At 36.7% G+C, this 27,507-nt stretch overlaps 1 protein-coding gene across 5 annotated transcripts in view; it reads right to left on the bottom strand.

Annotated features, from left to right (window-relative positions):
• Positions 1 to 27,507, bottom strand: part of armc2 (armadillo repeat containing 2) — a 151,538-nt gene that overhangs the window by 61,846 nt on the left and 62,185 nt on the right. For all 5 annotated transcript variants that reach the window (XM_069887525.1, XM_069887524.1, XM_069887528.1 and 2 more), the window contains 4 exons: positions 26,930 to 27,037; positions 26,531 to 26,706; positions 24,892 to 24,994; positions 2,013 to 2,236 (listed from right to left, as the gene is read on the bottom strand). In XM_069887525.1, the coding sequence (XP_069743626.1) occupies positions 2,013 to 2,236; positions 24,892 to 24,994; positions 26,531 to 26,706; positions 26,930 to 27,037 (611 nt within the window). The remainder of the gene's footprint in view (positions 1 to 2,012; positions 2,237 to 24,891; positions 24,995 to 26,530; positions 26,707 to 26,929; positions 27,038 to 27,507) is intronic.

Genomic DNA, 27,507 nt, shown 5'->3' with positions numbered 1-27,507 from the left:
CCTTGTAACACTGACCTTCTCTGATACTCATGGACATCCAGCATACTGCTAATGTCTTCCACTGCCATCTCGTTGTCTCCCATTATTTATCCAGCATCATTTTCTAGTGGTCCTATATCCACTGTTACCTTTCTTTTACTCTTTATATACTTGAAGTTTTATGTGTTCTCTTTGATATTATTTGCTAGCTACTTTCATAATTCAACTTCTCCATTTTTAAGTTTTTAGTTACCTTCTGTAAGTTTTGGAAAACTTCTCAATCCTTCATCTTCCCACTAATTTTTGCTTCCTTCTATACCCTCATTTTTGCTTTTACATTGGCTTTGACTTCCATTGTAAGCCACAGTTGTGGCATTTTTCAATTCAAATATTTCCGCCTTTTTGGACTTTGGCTCAAGAGAATTTAGAAATGGCTCAGGGTAAAATGAAGCATTTATTTGATAGGATAGCTCAAGTGAGGAATTTTAAGATAGGAATGACACATGACAATCCTTTGAAAGCTAGATTTTATGATCTGTACACAGTTAAATCAAAATTGAATGATGTTAACATTCCAGATAGAAGGAATAAAATTCAGGTTTCTCACATAAGTATGTTGAAACCTTATTATGAGGATAATGGTAGTGGAGAACAATCTGTATCAGAGATCTTGGCTGTTGACAGAGTGGAGGAAGTGGTGGATCATAACATGATGGAATCAAAATCTTGTGAGGGTAACCTTAAAGAAACCATGGTTCCTGTGCGCCTGTCTATCTCAGCAATTTTGGAAAATTTGGAGGAAAAGTTAGTTCATCTTAAGTCACAAGAACAGATACAATTGAAGTAATTAATTTTAAAGTACACAAATCTGTTTCCTGACGTTCCAAAAAGCACATCAGTGATTTATCACGATGTGGATGTCGGAGAAGCAAGTCCCATCATACAACACTCATATAGAATAAACATTCAGAAAAGTAAAATCATGGATCAGGAGGTGGAATATATGTTGAGAAATGATATTATTAGACCTTCAAACTCAGATTGGAGTTCTCCTTGTATTCTGGTACCGAAACCAGATGGAACTGTAAGGTTTTGTACAGATTACAGGAAGGTTAATTCAGTAACTAAAACAGATGCTTATCCTATTCCAAGAATAGATGATTGTATTGATAAAATTGGAAAAGCTAAATTTCTTACTAAGTTGCATTTGTTGAAGGGTTACTGGTGTGTGCCTTTAACTGAGAGAGGAAGGATTATTTCAGCTTTTGTTACTCCATCCAGTTTATATGAGTATAATGTGTTACTTTTTGGCATTGAAAAATGCCCCTGCAACATTTCAAGGGATGATTAATTTGGTAATTCAAGGGTTAATACATACAGATGCTTATACTGATGACTTGGTTACAAAAAGTGACAGATGGGAAGAACATTTGAAGGAATTGGACAAATTATTTGCAAGATTATCCAAAGGAAACTTAAACTGTTATTGTGTCCCAATAAATCAACCAGCACAAGCATGAAAAGACTTGCTGTAAATATGTTTTTTTTCATGAGCTCAGGTTAGTCAGTGCTTATTCCTACTTAGGGTATGCAATCAAATTTTTCTCAGCTTCTCCAAATAACCAAATGAAGCTGAAAGATAGAGAGTTTTTTCTCAGTAGTCTACAATCATGCTCTGAATACATATTTTGTATTCCTATTTTTATTTCACAAAAAAGCAGAATTAAGTGTGAGCTGCAGGCACAAGGAGTAAATAAATCTAATAATTAAAGTAAAGCTATCAAACATTCATTAACGTGTTATTAACAAAAAATAGCAATGTAAAACACTTTAGAGTTAAATTGGGAAGGCTGAATAGATGTTAGGAGATTTAGAATGATTCTGGTAATTGAATAGTATAATCATTGCAAAATGTCCACACATGGAAAATGCAACACATGGGGAATATTTTCATATAACTACTGTTAAATATTTATTGGGAGTGACCATGATAAATATCAGCATGTAAATATAAAAAAATAAGTGTTACTGACCTGAACCAGTAAGTGCCCTGTGCTGCAAAAATATGTGTCACTCATTCTGTTAGCGTCATTTATCTCCTTCATTAACTGAACCAAAGACTCGACTAAACCTTTCTTGAGGAGGTCCTTGAGTAAGATCTCATTCCTAGTAAGGAATTTAATTGTTCCCATGAAATACAAAAAAGCATCGATGTTACCAAATGGGTCTGCAAAATTGAAGATCTCCAGCAAATAATCTGCAGAGAAAACAGTCTTCAGTCAGTTTTCAATTTTTTTTAAAATTTGAAAGAATGCAAGAATATAAGGAAAGAAGAAATAGGAACAGGAGTATGCCATCTGTTGAGCCCACTCTGCCATTTAATAAGATTGTGGCTGATCTGATTATAGTCTCATTTCCAACAATAATTTAAATCTTATTACTTTGTAAAATATTTACAGTGTGGCAATTAATTTATAAATGCATTATGAGACTTTTTTTTAATTTGAAAAATCATGAAACTGAGGGCTTTAGGGAACTGGCTTGGAAGAGGAATCGAGGGCTGAGATCAGCCATTATCATGCGAAATGGCAGGGCAGGCTTGAGCCTATTCCTGCTCTGAATGCTACTACATTCTTATTTAAAGAATATTTTACTCAAAATTACAAGATAGAGCCATTCCTCCATACATATGAGGCCAACAAAACACCAAATGAAAAAGAACTTATCAAAGCAATCTTTCACATGAATTTTTTTTATTAATTGTTATCCAATTTAATTTAGTAACACAACTTGCTCTTTCAATCTTTTTATTGAGTTTTATAGAACAAGAACACGTTGTACACAGAACACAAGGTTACCAATATGAAGAATATAAGTACATTTCCAAATATAAGGTATTAACGATATACCCCTTTCCTATACAATGTTGACGGAATGACAAAAAAAATTTAAAAAGAGAAACCAAAGAAAAGAACTTTAATTCCCAAATGAAAAAAACCTGAGATGTTTTGTCAGAAAATTAAAGGTAGCATAGTTCTTCTGAATTTATAATTAACTGAAGGAAAAGCCATATAATAGTCCATAAAAGGACTCCAAATTTTATGAAAATTAGTGTTAATATATAACGTGGAACACCTGATCTTTTCTAAATTAAGACAAGACATGACATAACCACTAGTGAGTGGAATAGGATCTTTCCACCGAAGCAGGATAGCTCTTCATGCCATACGAGTTGTAAATAGTATGACTTGATGATCAGATGAAGAATATAGCTCATTAATATAATCTAACACTCCAAACAAAGCTGTTAAAGAATTTGGTTGTAGATTAATATCATTGATAAAACACACAAAAAAAACTCCTTCTAATAAGGTTCAAGAACTTGACAAGACCAGAACATATGAATCAAGGTTGCTTCCCCATCAGGGTGGACGTGCCACGTGATGACGTGGGGTTAGACTGTAAATCCCTTCTCTCTCCGAAAAAGTTTAAAAAATGTTAAAAAAAAGGTTGAAGTTAAAAAAAACAGAAGTAAAAGGTGTTGAAAGAGACAGAGGCCCACCTTGAAGAAGGATCCTGGAGCTATCTGAAAGGTAGGAGCCCGCGGAGATAAGCCTAGAGCTGGGAAGACCTTGCACATTGCTGTACCAGGTCTCCTCCGACAATGGCCGCCCGCTAAGGGTGAAGAAGTGACTGCCCATGCGCAACTCCTTGTGCATGTGCAGAGCACAAAAAAATGGAGGCAATTTTAAAAAAGACACAAGCCGCTTCCAGCTCCAGTGAACAGGAAGAGGAGCAAGATGAATGAGAAATATGTCCAGAACAAGGAGCTATAGATAAAAAGTTGGGAAAAAATGAAAAACACATAATTGCAGCTGAAATGAAAAACTATATGGAAACCTTCTAGCAATCTTTGGTGTTATTAACAGAAGTTAAAAAGTGTAATGAGAATATAGTTAAAAATAAGAATTTTGCAAAAAATGATGCAGCAAGTGGGTAAAAAAAATTGAGGTTGTGGAAGAGAAAATTAAAGGGAATGAATTTGAAATTTAGAATGTCAAGGAATAGATGAAGAAAATACAAAAGATCAGCTAACTCAAAAAATTGATATTTTAGAACATTTCAATAGAAGGAAAAACATAAAAATTGTTGGACTTAAAGAAGGTGATGAAGGTCAAGAAATGAATAAATTTTTACAACGTTGGATTACGCAATCTTTGGGGGGATTTACGTTGACAAAAAATGAGGAGAAAAAAACATTGTTGGAATTTAAAAAATTGAGATTTAATATAATACAAATCTATAGGGTGGAGAGAGATAAAATGAGGACACGACAGAAATATTATGAATTGGGTGAGAGAGCTCATAAAATATTAGCATGGCAATTAAAAGCAGAGCAAGTTTCTAAAACAATAATTGCTATGAAAAAACACACTGGTCAAATTACATAAAATGCATGAAATAAATATAATTTTAAGGAGTTTTATTCAAAATGATATCAGAATCTTTGAAAGATAAAAAATAAAATAGAGGCATATCTACAAGTTAAATTACCTATGCTAGATGAAGATGAAAAATTAGAATTATCTATCTCTTTTCTGAAAAAGACGTTTATGAGGCTTTCATGTCATTGCAAAATAATAAAGCAACAGGGGAAGATGGTTTCACATCGGAATTTTATAAAGAATTTAAGGAATTATTAGTACCTGTATTAATGGATGTATTAGACCAAATGAAAGAGATACATGTCTTGCCATAATCTTTTAAAATAGCTTTAATAACAGTTATTCCAAAAAAGGAAAAGATTATTTATAACCTTCTTCTTATAGACCTGTAACATTGTTGAATACAGACTATAAAATTGTTAGCTAATAAATTATCTAAATTTTTACTAAAATTAATAAATATGGACCAAACTGGCTTTATTAAAGATAGACAAGTGGAAGATAAAATAGTTAAATATTTAAGTTTGATAAATGCAGCACAGAATAGAAATAAACCAGCAGTAGCGGTTGCATTGGATGTAGAAAAAAGCATTTGATAGATTGGAATGGGACTTTTTATTTTGAGTACTAAATACATTTGTGATTCCAAATGCATTTGTAAATCGGATAATAGCGTTATATAATCAACCTAAAAAAAAAACTTTTTTTATTAGAAAGGTCATCTAGACAGGATGTCCATTGTCACTATTTTTATTTGCATTAGCAATAGAACCATTGGCAGAAATAATTAGAAGTGATAAAGAAATTAAAGATGACAAGATGGATAATGAAGAACATAAAATTAAATTTGTTCGCAGATGATGTTATAGTATATTTAACAAGACCAGAAAAATCATTGAATGTAAGATTAGCAGAGAAAGGATTAGTATCGGGTTATAAAGTCAATGTTGATAAAAGTGAAGTGATGCCTATGGTTGATATGGATTATTTGCGATATAAGAGAATGACAAAGTTCAAATGGCAAAAAGAAGCAATTAAATATTTAGGAATAAAAGTTGATCATTTATTTAAGTTAAATTATTCACCGCTATTAAAAAAGATAGAAGATTTGAAAAGATGGGAAGATTTACCAATAACATTAATAGGATAGGTGAATTGCATTAAGATGAATATTTTTTCTAAGAATACAATATTTGTTTAAATCATTAACCATTTCTGTACCAGAAACATTTATTTCAGAGTTTGAATAAAAACATATGAGAATTTCTTTGGAAAGGTAAAATGTCAAAAATTTGTCTGAAAAATTAACATGGAAATTTGATCAGATACCTAAATTTTCAAGATGATTATAAAACAGCCCAATTAAGATTCTGTCTTCCTGCTATCAAATTGGTGAGAAAAGAGCTTGGTTTCTGATTGAAATAAATAAAATTGGGGAAACTACCCCAGAGCAAATTTTATATGAATGGAATAGTGAATTGTTTAAAGGGAAACTAGGAATACCAATTTTAAAGCATTTATTGAAAATATGGAATGGGATCATTGTTGTTGAGGTCTTTCATGGCTTGGTTCAGCATCATGCTGAAGAAGATTGAAAAGAGGGTTGGTGCGAGAACACAGCCTTGCTTCACGCCATTGTTAATGGAGAAGGGTTCAGAGAGCTCATTGCTGTATCTGACCCGACCTTGTTGGTTTTTGTGCAGTTGGATAATCATGTTGAGGAACTTTGGGGGACATCCGATGCGCTCTAGTATTTGCCAAAGCCCTTTCCTGCTCACGGTGTCGAAGGCTTTGGTGAGGTCAACAAAGGCGATGTAGAGTCCTTTGTTTTGTTCTCTGCACTTTTCTTGGAGCTGTCTGAGGGCAAAGACCATGTCAGTAGTTCGTCTGTTTGCGCGAAAGCCGCACTGTGATTCTGGGAGAATATTCTCGGCGACACTAGGTATTATTCTATTTAGGAGAATCCTAGAGAAGATTTTGCCTGCAATGGAAAGCAGCGTGATTCCCCTGTAGTTTGAGCAGTCTGATTTCTCGCCTTTGTTTTTGTATCTCTGCCATCTCGAGTACTTCGACATTAGGGATGAAAGCGCTCCAATGAATGTTGAGGATGGAGCGGAGACAATGCTGGTGGAAGCGTTCTAGGAGCCGTAGGTGATGCCGGTAGAGGACCCATGATTCGGAGCCGAACAGGAGTGTGGGTATGACAACGGCTCTGTATACGCTTATCTTTGTGAGGTTTTTCAGTTGGTTGTTTTTCCAGACTCTTTTGTGTAGTCTTTCAAAGGCGCTATTTGCCTTGGCGAGTCTGTTGTCTATCTCGTTGTCGATCCTTGCATCTGATGAAATGGTGCAGCCAAGATAGGTAAACTGGCTGACCGTTTTGAGTTTTGTGTGCCCGATGGAGATGTGGGGGGGCTGGTAGTCATGGTGGGGAGCTGGCTGATGGAGGACCTCAGTTTACTTCAGGCTGACTTCCAGGCCAAACATTTTGGCAGTTTCCGCAATACAGGACGTCAAGCGCTGAAGAGCTGGCTCTGAATGGGCAACTAAAGCAGCATCATCTGCAAAGAGTAGTTCACGGACAAGTTTCTCTTGTGTCTTGGTGTGAGCTTGCAGGCGCCTCAGATTGAAGAGACTGCCATCCGTACGGTCACGTCTCCAGAATGGAGGTCCATCACCTTCCCAAGATCGTGTTATATGGCGAGCTCTCCACTGGCCACCATGACAGAGGTGCACCAAAGAAAAGGTACAAGGACTCCCTAAAGAAATCTCTTGGTGCCTGCCACATTGACCACCGCCAGTGGGCTGATATCGCCTCAAACCGTGCATCTTGGCGCCTCACAGTTTGGCGGGCAGCAACCTCCTTTGAAGAAGACCGCAGAGCCCACCTCACTGACAAAAGGCAAAGGAGGAAAAACCCAACACCCAACCCCAACCAACCAATTTTCCCCTGCAACCACTGCAACCGTGTCTGCCTGTCCCGCATCGGACTTGTCAGCCACAAACGAGCCTGCAGCTGACATGGACATTTACCCCCTCCATAAATCTTCGTCCGCGAAGCCAAGCCAAAGAAGAAGAAGAAGGAATGGGATCCATGTGGAGAGAAGAATCAAAAACTATCAATGACCTAAAATGTTGTTAAAACAAAATCAACTTATTCCTTTCACTTTGAATATTTCTTTATTTGATAATTGGTACAGTTAAGGCATACTGGGGATAAAATACTTTTTTTAGGATTTTTTTTACTTTTGAGTAATTAAAAGATAAATATCTTCTTTACTTGACATCGACATAGCCGCTCTCAGTGAAGTCTGCCTGGCAGATGTAGGCAGCCTCCAAGAATGCGGCGCGGGCTACACACTCTACTGGTCTGGCAAGCCTTCGGATGAACGACGCCTATCTGGTGTAGGCTTCATGGTCATGAGCTTCATTGCCTCCAAACTCGAAAACCTTCCGACAGGCCTCTCGGACCGAATCATGTCCATGCGACTCCCCCTTCAAAACAAGCGTCACATCACCCTCATCAGTGTCTATGCTCCAACCCTCCAGGCGGAACCAGCAGAAAAGGACAAGTTCTACACCGACCTGCGCAACCTCATCCAACGCACCCCTACAGCCGACAAGGTTGTCATCCTGGGCGACTTCAACGCTCGTGTCGGCAAAGACTCAGAAACCTGGCCAGGAATCCTGGGCAAGCATGGCGTCGGCAAGTGCAACGACAATGGGCGCCTCCTGTTGGAGCTCTGCGCAGAACAGCGGCTTGTCATTACAAACACCCTTTTTCAGCAGAGGGACAGCCTTAAGACCACCTGGATGCATCCCCGATCCAAACACTGGCATCTCCTGGACTACATCCTGGTGCGAGAAAGTGACAAACGAGATGTGCTCCACACCAGGGTCATGCCTAGTGCGGAATGCCACACTGACCACCGGCTGGTTCGCTGCAAGCTCAACCTTCACTTCAAGCCAAAGCCCAGGAACAATAAAGCCCCCAGAAAGAGGTTCAATGTTGGAAACCTGCAGTCAGACGAAGCGAGAGGAAACTTCCAGGCAAACCTCAAAGCAAAGCTCGACGATTCAACCCGCCTCACGGACCCATCCCCTGAAACCCTCTGGGATCAGTGGAAAAGATAAATATAATATACACAATAATACACTTTTTGTATACTATCAATTAAAATCGCATTTAAAAAAGAAATTGGGAGCAAATTTGAGAGTTACAGACCAAAGTCAATTTGAAGATATTATTAGATACTTATAATTTATTACTAATATGTATATAAAATTAAAAGAAACTAAGAAAAAAAGGATTTATATAAATCAAAACTATGATGGGAAAAAGATTTAAATATACAAATTCAAGAGAGTGTCACAAATATGGTTAATGTTAGATACCAAATGGTTGAATATAATTTTCTTCATCAGTTATATTATACTCCACATAAATTAAGTGGATTTAATTCTAATTATTCAGATAAATGTTTCCGGTGTAATAAAGGAAATAGGGACCTTTTTACTTTCGGTATGGTCCTGTGTAAAAGTAGAAGAATTCTGGAAGGATTTGAGTGTATTATTAAGACAAATTATGAAGATAAAGATACAAAAAGATCTGAGAATATTTTTACTTGGAAATATATGTGAAACAGATACAAAATTGAAATTGGACAAATATCAAGAAAAATGTTTGAGTATAGCAATAGCAACAGCAAAGAAATGTGTAGCAATAACATGGAAAACAGAGAATCATGTAAAAATAGATAGCATATTGAAATGTAAAATTTTATACCTTTAGAAAATATTACTTACAGTCTAAGAAATCAAATTGAGAGTATTTATAAAATTTGGGAGCCGTATATGGATTTCGTGAACAAAGGTCCATCCACATCCTCCACCTTACCCACTCCTCTCAGTTCAAAATTATGAAAAATAGTCAATAAATACATTATATGCTAATAAAAGTAAATATATAGATTTAGGTGCTCTTTCTATCTTTCTTTTGGGGATAGGGGGAAGGGGGTGAGGGAGAAACTAGAAAACATTTATTGTATCATTTTGTATTGTTTGTTGTAAGCTATTATTTCATTGAATTAATGTTAAGTATTGATTCAAATGATAAATAAAATTTTCAAAAAAGGTTGCTTCCTCATCATTACTATCCATGAGGAGATGCATTTAATTATTTAATTTAGTCACACAACTTTCTCATCTGAGCCAGCAGGTGGCACTATGTTTCAGTAAAATCAGAGGCTGAACCTACTTGCAAATCTGCAAAATTTGAAATGATAGAACTACTGGTGATGGAAGGATTTTAACTGCCCTTTCAATAATGGGAATGATAAGAGAGGAAAAAGCAAAAAAAAAGGGAGAATAATAGAATAAATGTAAAAGACGGTAGAAATTTCATAATTTTTTTTGAAAATTTTATTTGTTTCCATACATGTAATAATAGTCAGATACAAAATACAATAATCAAATATTAATGTCAAATCCAATCATGATGATGATATAAACCCCAACTCCCTCCCCCTTAAACAAACCTGAGAGAAAGAAAAAGGAAAACAAATGAATTAAGAAGCATAGAAAAAGAATAAAGTAGGAAAGTAAGAATAGAGACCTGGTTGTCTGAGGGTCCCCTTCACCATAGGGCATAGGTGATTTGTATCTTTTAATATGTCCAAGGAGGTTAATGAGGTTCAAAGCTTAAGTAAAAAGTCCATAAGTTAATTCCCTCAATTTGTAAATAAGGGAATCAATTTTTCAAAAATATATCATACTTATTTCTTAGATTATAAGTAATCTTCTCCAAAAGAATGCAGCGATGCATCTCTGCATTCCATCATTCCATACCCAGGTGTGTATCTGATTTCCATGTCACTGCTAAACATTTTCTTGTTACTGCTAAGACCATCTTCAGAAATTCTTTTTGATATATAATTTCAAATTTGGGTCTTATCCCTTCAATATTACCTAATAAAAATAATATTGTATTTTGTGGAAATTTAATTCTTACAACCTAAACTTGGGCAAGACCAAGTTGAATGTAAAAAAGTGCCTATCTCTTGACCACATCTAAAACACTGATCTGATAGATCTGACTTCAATTTATTTTACATTTCTGGTGTAAGGTGTAATTGATGAAAAAAATGATATTGAACTAATCTATATCTTGTGGCGGCGCGCATCTGCAGAAGATGGCACCGTCAGGGCTCACTCATTGCCTCGTGGCTTAGGCCACAACTCGTGTCCTGGGCAACAGGATGACGTCACCGCTGCATGGGGCGGAACTCCCATTGGCCTTAAAGGGGTGCGCTTGAAATTCAAATAAACAGTTCTACTGGAAACCCCACCGAGTTCAGTGGTGTGTTTTCTGTGTTGTAGCAGCCGCTATATTGGTGACCCCGCAGTGACATTATCTGGTCTCACAACATGGATTCATCAGCGATCAGTGCCGTCTCTGTGAAACTACCCCCCTTTTGGATCCACGTGGTTCAGGCAGGCAGTTTCGTCTTTGCCAGATCACCTCGGACTCCTCCATGTTCTACCATGTGGTGAGCGTCTTCGATGAGGAAACAGCAGCCAGAGTGGACAACCTGATCCATGATCCTCCTGAGGAGGGCAAGTATATCGCCATCAAACCCTCCTCCTCAGCACCTTCGGACTCTCCAGGTAGCAGCAAGCTGCCAGGCTGATGCACCTTGATGGCCTGGGGGGACAGAGCCCCATCCGCCTTAATGGATGAAATGCTTGCACTGGCAGATGGTCACAAACCTTGCCTGATGTTTGAGCAAGCCTTCCTTGAACAAATGCCAGAAGACATCCAGCTCCTACTAACGGACGAGGACTTCTCGGACTCCAGGAAGGTCGCAGCCCACACCGACGTATTGTAGTGAACTAAATGAGAGAACAAGGCCACCATGAACCAGGTCGCCCACCCTGGACCCAGCTGACCACAGCCCGTCCCCAGATAGAAGACAGAGGAGCACCAATCGACCTGGTGCTTCTATCACCAACGCTGGGGAGTGCAAGCCCGCAAATGCCGCCAACCCTCTCATACCAGGGAACCCAGCCACCGCTGATGACTGCAATGGCTGGTCACACAAACAGCTTCTTACATGGGGTGGATAAGACCAATGGATGGCGTTTCCTGGTGGACAGCAGAGCAGAGTTGAGTGTGCTACTCCGGAACGCCCTTGAGACCTGCAAGTGAGCATGAGGCCCGATCCTGCTTGGCATTCGAATGGCTCCGAAAGAAGACCTCCAGGCTTTATCCACAGAACTCGTCTATGGTGCACCGGTGTCACTACTGGGGAGTTCTACCCAGAGGTGAGATCCCGACCCTGCTCGCGGATCTCTGCAACAAGCTTACCTCACTGGCACCCTCACTGCCTACCCACCACGGCAAGCACCCGGCAAATGTCCCCAAAGAGCTGGGCTCAGGGAGTTCATGTTCTTCCAGCATGGCCCTCACCTGACCCCCCCCCCCCACCCCCCGGGCAGCGCCCGTACAAGGGCCTGTACAAGGTCCTCCATCATTCGGGAAAGGCTTTGACTTTGGACATTGGGGGCAGGGAGGAACTTTTCACAGTCGACTGACTAAAGCCGGTGCATGTAGACTAAAACCAGTCCGTGCAGACGGCTCAACCTAAACGGAGAGGCCAGCCGCCCAAGCGGCGGGACGCATAAGTCAATTCTGAGGGGGTGGAATTGTGTGGCGGCACACATCTCTGTGAGTGAACCGGCCCCGTTTGTACCGCCGTGCTGGTGGGACAGCTGCAGAAGATGGCGCTATCGGGGCTTGCTCATTGCCTTGTGGCTTAGGCAATGGGATGATGTCACCGCTGCGCGGGGCGGAACTCCTGTTGGCCTTAAAGGGGAGCGCACGAAATTCAAATAAACAGTTCTACTGGAAACCCCATCGAGTTCAGTGGTGTGTTCTCTGTGTTGTAGCAGCCGCTACAAGCTAACATTTATAGTATTTATCATACGATCTTGGCACAAATCTGATCAATTTATTTCATCAATATTAGTATTTAGATCTGTCTCTCAACGTTTTCTGGACTTGTGTATCCCCTGTTTAAAAGTCCTCTTCTGCAATAAAGTATACATAACTGAAAAAAATTTCTTGATGTATCTACTACGTATTGTGACAGAGTATATAGAGGTTTACCTATCTCGGCTGCACCATTTCATTGGATACAACGATTGACAACGAGATAGACAACAGACGCGCCAAGACAAATAGCGCCTTTGGAAGACTACACAAAAGAGTCTGGAAAAACAACCAACTGAAAAACATCACAAAGATTAGCGTATACAGAGCCGTTGTCATACCCACACTCCTGTTCGGCTCCGAATCATGGGTCCTCTACCAGCATCACCTACGGCTCCTAAAACGCTTCCACCAGCATTGCCTCCGCTCCATCCTCAACATTCATTGGAGCGACTTCATCTCCAACATCGAAGTACTCGAGATGGCAGAGGCCGACAGCAACGAATCCACGCTGCTGAAAGTCACGTCTCCAGAATGGAGGACCATCGCCTTCCCAAGATCGTGTTATATGGCGAGCTCTCCACTGGCCACTGAGACAGAGGTGCACCAAAGAAGAGGTACAAGGACTGCCTAAAGAAAGCTCTTGGTGCCTGCCACATTGACCACCGCCAGTGGGCTGATATCGCCTCAAACCGTGCATCTTGGCGCCTCACAGTTCGGCGGGCAGCAACCTCCTTTGAAGAAGACCGCAGAGCCCACCTCACTGACAAAAGACAAAGGAGGAAAAACCCAACACCCAACCCCAACCCACCAATTTTCCCCTGCAACCGCTGCAACCGTGTCTGCCTGTCCCGCATCGGACTTGTCAGCCACAAACGAGCCTGCAGTTGACATGGACATTACCCCTCCATAAATCTTCGTCCACGAAGCCAAGCCAAAGAAAGATATAGAGGAGCTTGGGAGATAAATTGGGAGTTTTGTTAGAGCAGGTCACACACAAACACTTTAAAACACAGAATTTTTGCAGGAGTTTTGCAGTGTTCACAGACTCATGATGGACTGCCATTTTGCAAAAGGCAACAAAGTAGCAACATACAGTGGCAGTTTGTCTGGAAAACAGTTTGTTGTCTGGAAGAGCATGTGATCTTTGCAGGCAGAGAGAGAACAACTTTGTTCTCAGAGTGGGAAGGAATGAGAGAGAGGAGAGACACAAACATCAGTTCCAGAGGACAAGCTGGCAAGCTTTGGAAGATGGCCTAGTCAAAGGTGAGGACTGGCTGTCTGGTGTTTCTCTTTGAATAGGAGAAACAGAAAGTAACTCTGTGGTGACCTGAAAGAAAGAGGTTATCATCTGGAGAACCTTGAAGGGGGCAAGTTTCATCAGCAAGACTGGAGTGGCTAATTAAAAAATGAATCTCAGTTGTGGGTGTCCTAGAATGAGAAAACTCCCTTTCTAAAAACCTCCTGAGTGGTAACCATTTACCTGTTAAGCACCAAAGCCTAGTAAATATTATTAATGCTGACTTCTGTGCACAGTACAAGAATGGCCTGCAAACAGTGAAATTTGACTGGGAACCAAAGAACTTTTCTCAACTTATATACACATTACTCACACCTGTGCTTAGATTGGGGGGGGGGGGGGGTGTTAAGTAGATTAAATAAGTCAATAGAAATAAGTTAAAGTTTGATTCTCTTTTCATGGTCAAAGATAATTAAAAGCAACTTTTGTTTAAGTAACCCTTTGTATTGGTGCATATCTATTGCTGCTGGGTTTGGAGTCCTCTGGACTCGTAACTGTATCAACATTTCTACATCACCACATTTCAGTAATAGCAGGAATTTCATGAATGTTATCAGAGGAACTTATTTGATCAATATTAAGCTCAGAATGGAAAGAGGCATTGCTAGATCTACTTCTGGGAAATAAGATGCACCTAATGTCAGTGGGAAGCACTTGTGTATCATTATACCATAAGAAATATATTAACAATGGAGCAGTGTAAGGCAAAGTTTAATATCGAACTTCTTAACTGGAGGGAAGTTAACTAGTAGACTGAGAAGAGAATTAGCAAGGTAAAATTAAACAAATATGGTACGCAAAAGTAAAATGAAGCAGTAGCTAATACTCAGCTACCGCGTAGAGGTATTTGCAGAAGAAGAACCAAACCCAGAGTTTCCTGAATAACAACAAAGGTAGAGGAGGTAATAAAAAAAAAGGGAAGCATGGAACATGTCGCCTGAATAACTCAAGCAAGAAAAATCAGGCCAAATACATTATGCTGAGAAATAAAGACAGGGAGTTATATGGTCATGCACGTAGAAAGACAAAGCAAGTTTTGAATGAATATCAAAGGTGTAGTAACCATAGTCGATCGCAACCAATGGAGGCCACAAAAAAAGATTTTGGGTGGCATAGATATGGTGGATACCAGCACCTTTTCCCAGGGCTATACTGCCAATGCCACAGGACATATGTTTGAGAAAAATGAAGGAAAGTTTAGGAAAGATATTAGAGGCAAGCTTTTTACACAGAGTGGTGGGTGTCTGAAATGCACAGCCATGGGTAGTAGTGGAAGCTGATATAATGGCAACATTTAAAAGACTATTAGAGGGTTATGGACTGTGAGGTAGGGAAGGGTTAGCTTGATGCAAAAATAGGTGTCCATTGGTCAGCAAAAGATTGTGGCCCAAAGGACACATTCTATGTTCTATCATTTTATAGCATTATAATATATCCTTTGATTTTATTAATATCCAGAAATCTATCAATTTCTCTTTTGAATTAACTCAATGACTTGCCATCCAAACACTCAGGTAGTGAATTACAAAACCACATCACCCTTTGCATGAAGTAATATTTCCTCACTTCAGTCTTAAGTAGTTTATTCCTTATTCTTGAATTGCATTCTCATGTTTTTGATTCTTCACCCAGGGGAAACATTGTCCCTGCCTTCAGTTTGTTGAGCTCTGTAAGAATTGTATATGTTTCCATGAGATCTCCTCTCCCAAACACTATAGAATACAGTCCTGGTCTAATCATACAGCAAACCTGTTAACCTTAGAATTGATCTAATCAATCTTCCTTACATACCTTCTTACCTTTCTTAGGTAAAGAGCCAAAAACTGTTAAAACATAGAAAAATAGGTATTGGAGTAGGCCATTTGGTCCTTCAAGCCTACACCACCATTCATTATGTTCATGGCAGTTCCTGCCTTCTTCCTATACCCTCTGATCAATTCCCTTTGCCACAAGGGCCATATCTAACCTCTTCTTAAATATTGATAAGGAACTGGCCTCAACTACTTCCTGTGGCAAAGAATCCTAAAAGACTTCCCCCTTATCCTTAAACTGTGACCCCTGGTCCTGGTTTTTCCCTGCTACAGAAACAACCTTCCTGCATCTAGTCTGTCTAATCCTTTAAGAATTTTATATGTTTCTATAAGATCCCCCTCAATCTTCTAAATTTCAGCAAATACATGCCTCGTCGATCCAACCTTTCTTCATATGCAAGTCCTTCCATTCCTGGTACTAATCTAGTGAACCTTCTCTGCGCCCCGTCCATGGCAAGGATGTCCTTCTTCAGATAACAAGACCAAAACCGAAAACAGTATTCCAAGTGTGGTCTCACCAAGGCCCTGTACAGCTGCAGTAGGACCTCCCTACTCCTGTACTAGAATCCTTTTGCTATGAATGTCAACATACCATTCACCTTCCTCACTGCCTGATGTACCTGCATGCCTATTTTCAATGATGGTACTTAATATTCCAACTGCAGTCTCACTAAAGTATGATACAATCATAATATGACTTCCTGTAATCAAATCCTCTAAAGCCACCATTTGTTCTAATTGCCTGTTTCACTTTCATATTGTCTTTCAGTAACTTTGCATACTAGTGCACCCAGGTCTCTGAGCATCAACATTATCCACTCTCACCATTTAACTAATACTTTGCTGTTCCATTCACTAAACCGGATGACACACTATTTTTTTTCCACATTATATTCCATCTGACATGTTCATACCAAATGACTCATCTTTTCCATATCCCTCTGAAGCCTCTTTACATTTACCTCCATTATTACAATCCTATCTAATTTCATGTTGTTGGCCAACTTGAAAATATTGCATTTGTTCCCCTCGCTAAAACATTAACATGGACGATGAATAACTGGCTCCTGATCTCTGTGGTATTACATTAGTGGCAGCCTGTCAACGTAATCTACCTTATGGGAAGGGCGTGGCCATGCGAAGGACTTAGGCAGACATTTTGATCGAGCTCTCTGTGAAGAGTATCAAAAGGAAAGCTAAAACTTTAAAATTAAGAATCCTTCACTAAAAAATTGACAAAACAACTACTAAGAAACCAAGGCAGCCAAAAACCCCCAAAAAATGTAGTTCCTACTCAGCCAGGAACATTGAGCAAAAGCCCAAAAGGGAGCAGCGCAAGAGTAGCTTCAGGACTGGCAGACTGGGGGAGTCGGGTCAAGAACTAAATATAATCCTGGAGAAAATGGAAAACTTGAGCAACTGATTTGTTGGCAATGAAAATGCAATGAAAGACATGACTGAAAGGATGACTAAAATTATAGAAATTGTTGAAGACTTAATAGAAAGAATGAACCAAGCAGAAGCAGACTTGGTAAAAACACAAGATAAGCTAAAAGCTTTGGAGAAAGATGCAAAGCAATGGGAGTCGGACAGATCAGGTCTGCTGGACAAGATCAACCACATGAAAAATTTTAGCAGACTAAATAATATCTGGATTATTGGAATGAAAGAAGGAATCAAGGGAAGAGATCCAGTGAACAACTTCTGTAACATGGATCCCGCGAGTACTGGGAGAAGATAAATTCAGAGAAAAACTGCATATTGAAAGGGCTCAAGAGAACTGGTGATCAGCAACCATGTCCTGATAAGACTTTTGAGTTACCAGGAGACAATTCTGGGAGCAGCATATGAATACTCTAAGCAAAATAATGGTCCGCTCGAGATTGACCATGAAAAAGTACTATTTTTTCAAGATCTTAGTCCTACTTTGATTAAGCAAAAGAAGAAGTTTGATAATGTAAAAAGACAACTGCGTTCCAAAAACTTGAAATATTCAAAAATATACCCTGTGAATCTGAGGGTTGAAGTAGCAGAAGGTAATCGACAATTTTTCAAGACTGAGAACGAGGTGAAGACTTCCTGTGAAGTTTATGAAAAGTCTAAGGCTGCCAAAGAGGATGATTGGGAAGAATGTTTACAATGGGACTAAGTAAAAGTTGTACTTTTTTAAAAAACCCATCTTATATTTATTGTTGAAAAGTAAATTTTATTGAGATGTTCAGAAAAGAGAGAAAACTTGGGAAAAGTAGTAGCAAGGTGGGGACTCCGTTCTAAGGGGGAGAATGATGCTTGGAGAGGAGTATCTATAAAAGATGGTGCTAAAAGGATGGGTTATTCTTCCTCGAGAGATTCCACAAGCTATTTTTGTGGGCTTTCGGGGTTTCCTGTTTATGTCCCCGTCAGGGACATTGTATGTGTTTTTTAAAGGGAAAAGATAACTATTATTTAAACAAACAAAAAGGTTTTATTGTTAAACAATATTTGTTTGAAAAATCAATATGGATAGAATGTTAACATTTATTAGTCTTAATGTTAATGGGATAAATGGGAAAGTGAAGAGAAAACAGGTCATGGCACACCTAAAAAGATTAAAGGCAGATAAAGTCTTTCTACAAGAAATGTATCTTACCAAATTGGAACATTCTAAATTAAAAAAAAGAATGGGTGGGACAAGAAATATCATCTTCATTTGGCTCAAACACAAGAGGAGGAGCAATTCTTAAAATAAAAATATACCAATAATAATAGATAATAATAATAATGTGGTTAACTGGGTAAGCAAATATGCGGATGATACGAAAATAGGGGGAGTGGTAGATAGTGAGGTGGATTTTCTTGGATTACTGAAGGATTTGGTTTGTTTGGAAGAGTGGGCTGAAAGATGGCAGATGGAATTCAATGTAAACAAGTGCGAGGTGCTGCATTTCGATAAAAATAACCAGAGTACGACATATACAGTTAAGGGGAGGGCATTGAGGCACACAGAGGAGCAAAGGGACATGTGGGTTATGGTACAGAGTTCACTGAAGGTGGATTCCCATGTAGACAGGGTGGTTAAGAAGGCATATGGTATGCTGGCCTTCATAAATCATAGTATAGAGTATAGGAGCTGGGAGGTGATACTGCAGCTGTTTAAGGCATTGGTGAGGCCTAGTTTAGAGTACTGTGCTCAGTTCTGGTCTCCAAATTATAGAAAGGATATAGATAAAGTGGAGAGGGTGCAGAGAAGGTTTACAAGGATGTTGCCTGGTTTACAGCATCTTCTCTTAAGGAGAATGAGACTTTATTCATTGGACTGTAGACGATTGAGAGGAGACTTGACAGAGGTATTTAAAATTATGAAAGGGATAAATAGACTAGACAGACTAGACATAAACAGACTCTTTCCCCTGAGGGCAGGGGAGGTTGGAACTAGAGGTCATGAGTTTAGGAGAAATATGAGAGGTGGCTTTTTCACTCAGCGAGTGGTGGCAGAATGGAATGATCTTCTGAATGAGATAGTTGCGGCAGGGTCCCTTCTGTCATTTAAGAGAAGGTTGGATGTGTACATGGAGGTGAGGGGGTTGGAGGGTTATTGGTGGAGAGCGGGAGGTTTGAGCTAGCAGAGTTGTTCTAGTGAACTGGTGTGGACTTGAAGGGCCGACATGGCCTGTTTCTGCTCCATAAATGGTTATATGGTCATAGAAGAGACACTAACTGAATAAGCCAGAAGATTTGTCAGGGAACATTGTAAAATTATGTAGAATCATGTAAGTTTATGATCATCTATGCACTAAATTATGATGATGAAGCTTTTATGAAAGATATCTTTAAAAACAGCAGAGGGTATACAAAATATACTGGTTGGAGGAGATTTCAATTTCTGTCTGGACCCAATACTAGATTAATCAGTCGGAACAGTGACAAGGGCAAAAGTGACACTATCATTAATGAAAGATTTAAATTTCATTGATATATGGAGGTTGCTCTGTAGAAAGAGACATCATTCTACTCAAGGGTAAATGATTCACATACAAAGAATGATTTGTTTTTAATGTTTGCCCAGAAATAATGGAAAAACAAGAAAATGTATATAGATGGCGTCTCAGTGCCACAATGTTGAAAAGGAAGGGTTTTTGTGAGTTTATTAAGAGACAGATAGAATTATTCTGTGAAACTAATCTTTCTTCTACTGAAAATAACTTTTAAAATATGGAACATTCTTAAAACTTATCTACGATGACAAATGATTTTCTATACCAAAAATCTTGAGAGAATATTCTACAGAACAGAACTAAAGAAAGATGTAGCAAAATTGGAAAAAGAATATCAGAGAACAGGGTCACAGAAAAAATACAGACTGCTAGAGAACAAAAAATTGAAATATAATACATTACAAACAAATAGAACAGAAAAATATATATTAAAAACCAAACTAAAATATTATAAATTAGGGGAACGGGTGCATAAAGTTTTATCTAGGCAGTTAAAAGCAGAGGAGTCATCTAGAATTATAAATGCAATAAAAACAGAGGCCAATATTATAACATATAATCAATAAGAAATGAATAATATTTTTAGACAATACCATGCAAAACTATATAAATCAGAACTATTAGGAGATGAAAATGAGAATTTTTAACAAATGTTGAACTTCCAAAATTAGAAGATAGAGAACAAATTGATTTAGATGCCTCTTTCACAAGAGAAGAAATCAAGAAAGCCTTAGGTACTTTACAAACTAACAAATCTCCTGGGGAGGATGTGTTTCCTCCAGAGTTCTAAAGACAATTTAAAAATTTATTGATACCTTTTATGATGGGTATATTGGACCAGGCGATGGAGACCCGGACCCTCCCAGAATCTTTCTCAATTGCTATAATTACAGTGTTACTGAAGAAAGGTAGAGACCTATATTACTTCTTAATGATGATTATAAAATATTGGCAAAGGCATTAGCTAATAGACTGGGAAAATATCTATCAAAATTAATATAAACAGATCAGGTGAGACGTATCAAAGGAAAACATTCTTCAAAAAGTCTAAGTAGACTATTTAATACATATCGCAAAATCAAAGATGAATCCAAGTATAACCATCTCCCTAGATGCAGAAAGCATTTGATCAATTAAAATGGACTTCCTTATTTAAAACATTGGAAAAATTTGGTATAGACATAAAATTTATAAACTGGATAAGAACTCTTTATTATAAACCACAAGCCAAAAATGATAGCTTGTTGTCAGTGGTCTTTCCCTTGAGTAGACTGAATGACAGGGGTGTCCTCTGTCTCTGCCACTTTTTATCCTAGCTATTGAACCACTGGCAGAGATTATAAGGAGAGATGTGGATATTAAGGGCTTCAAAGTTGGACAGGAAGAACAAAAAATTAGTTTATTTGATGATGATGTGCTATAATATATATATGTCTGACCTGGCTGAATTCTTAATAAAATTACAAACAAAATTACTTATAAACCTCGTGAGATTAATGATGAATTTTATTAATTTTATAAAATGTTATATACATCTGAAGGAAAACAGGAAATTGGATCGATTGATCTTTTTTTAATCACAGTTGAGTTTACCGATATTAGAGGATGGAGATATACAGGAGTTAGAAGAACCATTTACTGATTCGGAAATTAAAATGGCTATGCTGGAAATGCCGAACGGTAAATCGCCTGGTGATGATGGATTTTCGGTTGAATTTTATAAAATTTTTTATGATGATTTATCTACAGTGTTTGGGGATGTATTACATCAAGTTGGAGAACATTATGAATTACCTGAGTCTTGTTCTAGTGCTTTAATTACAGTAATTCCTAAAAAAGATAGAGATCCTTTGAAAGTATCTTCATATAGACCAATTTCATTGTTAAATGTAGATTATAAAATAATGGCTAAAATATTAGCGAATAGATTGGCTAAATTTTTACCAAAGTTGATTCATATTGATCAAACAGGTTTTATAAAGCATAGATATGCTTCAGATAACATTTTGCGCGTGATTAGTTTGATTAATAGATTTCGACAATCTTTAGATCACCCGATGGTGATCTATTTAGATGCAGAAAAAGCATTTGATAGAGTTGAATGGAATTTTTTGTTTAAAGTTTTGGAGAAATTTAAGTTTGGTCCTTCTTTTATTGGCTGGATTAGGGCTCTATATAGTAAACCGGTAGCTGGAGTATTGACGAATGGTTTGATTTCAGAATCTTTTAAGTTAACTCAATCAACTCGTCAAAGTTGTCGTTTATCACCAGCTTTGTTTGTGTTAGTGATTGAACCTTTAGCACAGTTGATAAGACAAAATACACAGATACAAGGTATGAAAGTTTTAGATGAGGAGTATAAAATTAATTTATTTGCTGATGATGTATTGATGCATTTAATAAACCCAGCTCAGTCACTTTTGCATTTGAAGGAATGTTTAATACAATATGGATATCTTTCTGGATATACAGTTAATTGGGAAAAAAGTGAAATTTTACTGGTAAGTGAAGGAGATTATTCAGTTTATAAGATTATATTATTAATCTGAAGTGGACTGATCAAATTAAATATCTGGGTATAATTTTGAATGTTAATTATCAATTTTTATATAAATTAAATTATGCTCCATTAATGAAAAAAATTAAAACTTATTTGATTAAATGGAAAGATTTACCTATTAATTTAATGGGAAGGATAAATGTAATTAAGATGAATATCTTTCAGCATATACAATATTTGTTTCAATCTATTTCGTATTTACTTGATAAAAATATTTTTCGAGATTTGAATAAGATGGTTAGGGAGTTTTTATGGAGGGGTAAATTTTCGAGAGTAGTTTTGAATAAATTAATTTGGAAATATGAGTTAGGGGGACTACATTTACCACATTTTCAAAATTATTATGAGGCAGCCCAACTTAAATTTATTAGTTCATTGATAGATTTGGTACGGCCTCCTAGCTGGGCTAAAATTGAAATGGCAAGTATTTCTGAATTTGAAATACATCAATTTTTGTTTAGGTGGAATATAAATTTGTTACAACAATGTAATGTGCCTATACTAAAACATTTAATGAAGTTATGGATAAAGAAAAATAAAATGATAGGCTCTTGGGGTAAATTATTGGCTTTAACTCCGATGTATAATAATCAACTTATTTCTTTTTGAATACATAACCAAAATTTATTGCATTGGAAATTTAAAGGTGTGAAAAATTTGGGAGATTGTTTTAAAGAGGGTAATTTTTTATCTTTTAATCAGATGAGAAGATTTTGGTATTGATAAGAATTCTTTATTTCTTTATTATCAAATTCGATCTTTTGTAAAATGTATGTTTGGTAAAGATATGATTTTACCTGAAATGACTAAATTTGAGACTTTTCTTATGAAGGTACCCGAGAAGGGTTATATTTCATTTATGTATCAAATCTATGGATAAAAAACGTTGGGATAGATCTAAAATTAAATGGGAAGCGGATATTGGTTTTATTTTTTCTGAAGAGGATTGGTTAGATGTCTGTTATGATAGCGTAACTAGATTGATAAATGCACGTTATGTAATGATTAATTACAATTTTTTTACATCAATTATATTTGACACCTGAAAAATTAAAAAAATATGGTTTTAATGAATCAGGTTTGTGTTTTAGATGTGGTGATATGGTTGGAACTTTTTTTCATGCTGTTTAGTTATGTACACATATACAATCTTTTTGGAAGAAAACTTGATTGTTTTTAGAATACTTGTATAAGATTAAAATAGTTTTAGGTCCAACAGTATTTTTATTGGGTAGTTTGCAACCTCTGAAATGTTTGAGATTAGATAAATTCCAGCTTGCTTTTGTATATTTAGCTTTATCCATAGCGAAAAAATGTATTGCTAGTACGTGGAAAGATACAAATATGATAGATATTAATGAGATTAATGAGATGAAATATTATTTAATAATGGAAAATATTACGTATGTTTTGCATGATAATTATAATTTTTCTATTAATAAGTGGCTGTTATACTCAAAATATTTACATTTCAATTTATATTGATTAGATTTTAATATGTATATTTAACTTTTTTTAATATTCTTTCTTTTTTCTTTTTTTATGGCTCTCCTTAGGAGAGTTGGCTGAAGGGGGGGGGGGGGTTCTTTGTTTTTCTCTTTTTTTTTCTATATATATATAAAAAAAAATTCATGTTCATGTTTAATTGCTGTATATGTCATTATTTGATTTTGAACGAATAAATAAAGTTTTTTTAAAAAGTTACAAACAAACATTAGAAAAATATGGAAGAATATCAGGTTATAAAATAAATAAGGACAAAAGCGAGATAATGCCATTGAATAATTTTGTTTATGAAAGATATCAAAAAAGGAAGATAGATGTAATCAAATATTTAGGAATAATGATAGATAATAATTTACAGAACTTATATGAATTTAATTACACTCCTCTTCAAAAAAATAGAGAAAGATTTACAGAAATGGAAAGATCTGCTTATTACTCTGGTGGGAAGAGTAAATTGTATTAAAATGAAGGTGATGCCAAGATTGCAGAATCTTTTTAAATTATTGCCTATTGACTACCTAAACGGTATATTTATGTTAAAAAACAAAAATAAAGTATTCTTTTTAAATCTACCTTAAATAGTTATGGATTCCAGCATCCTCACCACATATATTAGGCTTTAAATAGTGAGGTCACATTTCCTATTTACAAATTCACATGAATATTTCCAGACTTAAATTCTGGAAGATGATAACCAAAGCATCCACTAATTCTAAAGCCTTCTCTTTAAAAATTCTAGAATATAGATGCTTGAGATTGAGATTTATCATGTTTCAGCTCACCAACTTCTCATGCTCTATTTTTAAACCAATAGTTAGTTTTTTCAATTCTTCATTCTCACTAGATCCTTAATTCTTTAATATATCCATCAAGTCTTGCATATTTTCTTCCATCCAGACAGATGGACATCATTGTGTTGTCTAGTTTGAGAGTGGTATGCACTTCGTACTTATTCCCTGCCTCCTCCAAGATGAGGAGATAGCCTGTTAGGATTCAGAGAAGAAGTAGTTTCTTTAACAGTCAGTTGTAAATATATGGAATTCTCTTCCTCATGGAAATATTCATTGCTGAAATTCATAATTTTTCACCAGAGGAATAAAAAGTGCATGAAAATTGGGCACAGGATCATTTTTTAACGTAATGAATTGCAGAGCATGTAAATGGAGCAGTGATGCCTATTTGAACTTCTATTTCTTTTGTTTTGGATTCAAGGTGACTTTTAAAGATGTGCATGCCATCTAAGTGTAGATTATATAGTGCACTCAACAGCTATTTCTGACATGTCTATTTATAGAATACAAGCAATTTCTGAGAAAGTTAACTTACCCAAGATTTCATCATTTTGGAAGAGTATGTCATTGTTCTCACTCCTGCTAACTTTGAACATCAATTTACATACATTAAGAAGATTTTTTCCACTTACTTTCAGCTAGAAAAAAAATAGACACAAAGATAAATGATGATGAATATGATATTCCAATTATTACTGAGTATACTCCTCTCCAAATTGAAATATTGTGGTAATTGTGAATTTTCCAACCTCAAACCTCTATCACAGTAAAAAGTGCTGAAAATTCTCTATTAGTTAGGCATCTATGGGAAGAGAGCGCTAATGTTTTAAATCTATGACATTTCCTCTGTTATATTATCTCTTTCTCTCCACAAAGACAGTCCTGTTTTTCAGCATTTTCTGTTTTTATTTCTGATTTCTAGCACCTACTATTGTTTATTACTTACATGCACAGGAAGCTGGAAGGTCTGGTCTAATGACATGCTAGAATCTCTGGCCTGCCTCTTGCCCACCCTCAGAATCTTTGATCTTTTCCATGGCCACTCTGGGGCTTGGCCATGTAATCCCAAACTCAGGTGCACCTATTCTTCAACAAAACCCATGAACTATATTCCTGGAATGGAACAATAACCACAGTGCATCAGGAGGTAAGCATGAAAAAAAGGTACCTACCATTGTCAAGCACACAAACTTGATTCAATCATGTGTTTAAAATATTAAATAAAAGCAACAAAAAGCTTTTTTTTCTGTAATTTAAGCTTTTTTGTCTGATATTCACAAATTTAAAAATGTTTTTGAAGTCCATCCTGGTCAGTCTGGTTATTTTTCTATTAACAATTCATAATGACTCACCTACAATCTTACTTATGTGGATCGCATTACAATTAAAGACATCAGAGAACAATAAGCTAGCTGATGTGGTGGTACAGCGAACACTGATCCTTGAAATTTGACATCTAAATTTAACCTCATTTTTTAAACTGAACATTACTGTAGCAGTTTACTATGAGTCTGGGCAGTCAAAATGTCTCTTTTAAAACTATCCATAAGATTATCACTGTTTAGTAATGCTGTCCTGAAGAACAGAAAAAAGTTGAAAGCTGAAAAGGAAACTGTGCCAGTTCCAAAGTTCATTGTGGAGGAACGACATAGTTGGACAATATAGATTTTGCAGTTAAAAATAATGGTGAACTATTGCCATTAATCTAATAGCATATCTATGGTATTACTCTTACAAATGGCACATGTGTATTTAAATGTGGCAACATGCAGGAATGCTACATTATTGGCTGAGGTGGAATTTCATAATTGCTGATATAATATTTAAATTCAGTTAAAATGCCTGTAACTAAAAAAAAGCTAGCTTTAGCAATGGCAACCACAAAACTAACAGGCTATTATCAAAGCTCATCTGGTTTTCTAATGAGTTTCAGGGGTGGAAATGTCTAATCGATATATCTTAACTGCAGTTTTTCAGGTGCTACCACATCAAAATGGGTAATTATAATTTACACCATCCAGCATTAAGTCTCTAAGGAAAATATGTAGGCAGATGCACATGTAATAAATAATGCCTCATTTACCTTGCCACTGACCACCTAAGAGGAATCTGTTAATTTTGGTTGAAAGTTAGAAAATGGTCAGGATTGGAACTCTATTAAGGATGAAACTTACCGCTAATATGAGTTTAGCCAGCTGAATGGAGAGTTGATCTGAGCCAACATCCACCAGTTTATACAATGTTTTCAAAAGAATAGCTCTTCTTTTACACATTTTCCCCAGCATGTTTCCCTCATTCAGTGTTTGATGGAGTCTGTAACATGTTTTACAGAGATGTTCCACACTGTTGCCTAATCAATATAAAATAATACCTTTACTTTAGACGTACTCTGCAATTGCAAATAAATTATTTCTAAATTCTATTTATAGTTTTTAAAGAATCTGTTAACCAATTACATAATTTCTGAAAACTAATCTTTATTTTATAAAAAAGTCAATTTTATTTTGTTATAACAGATAATGTTTCAAACGAATATTGAAAAATCTTACAAATTATAAAATAACATTACATACCACTATTTGGAGGTTTAAGTTCATCAAGAATAGGCTGGATTTTCATATTCCAGTACAAAATGTCTTCTTCACTTTCTCTTTTATGTGATTTTGATCCACTACTTAATCCTGAAGCACAAAATTATCTAAAATGTTAATTTCTTGTCATTTACGTAAACATGCCAATTAACTTGATCCAAAATTCCACCATTTCTCTCAACTGTTCCTTATGGTAGTGAGTTCCACATTCTAACAAATTCTGATGACCTGGGGCCAGCTGTAGCTGTTAATGGCATCTGCATCCCAGGATCAGACAGACTGAGGACAAGAATCCAGGCTGACAATGGGGCAGTGCTCAGGCAAGTACTTCATTGCCTGGACTGATATTTCTAATGACACCTTAAACAAGGCCTCCTCTACTCTTTCAGGTGGATGCAAAAAACAACCATGGCATTATTACAAAGGTGTAAGGAAGGTAGCCTGACTAATAATTAACATTCACCCAAGATTACTAAATAAAAGCCCTGGGATGATCTGATCATTATTATCTTGCTATTGGAGGGAGCTTGCTTTGAGGAAATTAGCAGGCATGTGGCGGC

Source organism: Narcine bancroftii, chromosome 6 (assembly GCF_036971445.1).
Source record: "Narcine bancroftii isolate sNarBan1 chromosome 6, sNarBan1.hap1, whole genome shotgun sequence".
NCBI classification, from domain to species: Eukaryota; Metazoa; Chordata; class Chondrichthyes; order Torpediniformes; family Narcinidae; genus Narcine; species Narcine bancroftii.
The sequence above is the reverse complement of the archived record's forward strand: the minus strand, read 5'-3'. Positions and strand labels throughout refer to the sequence as shown.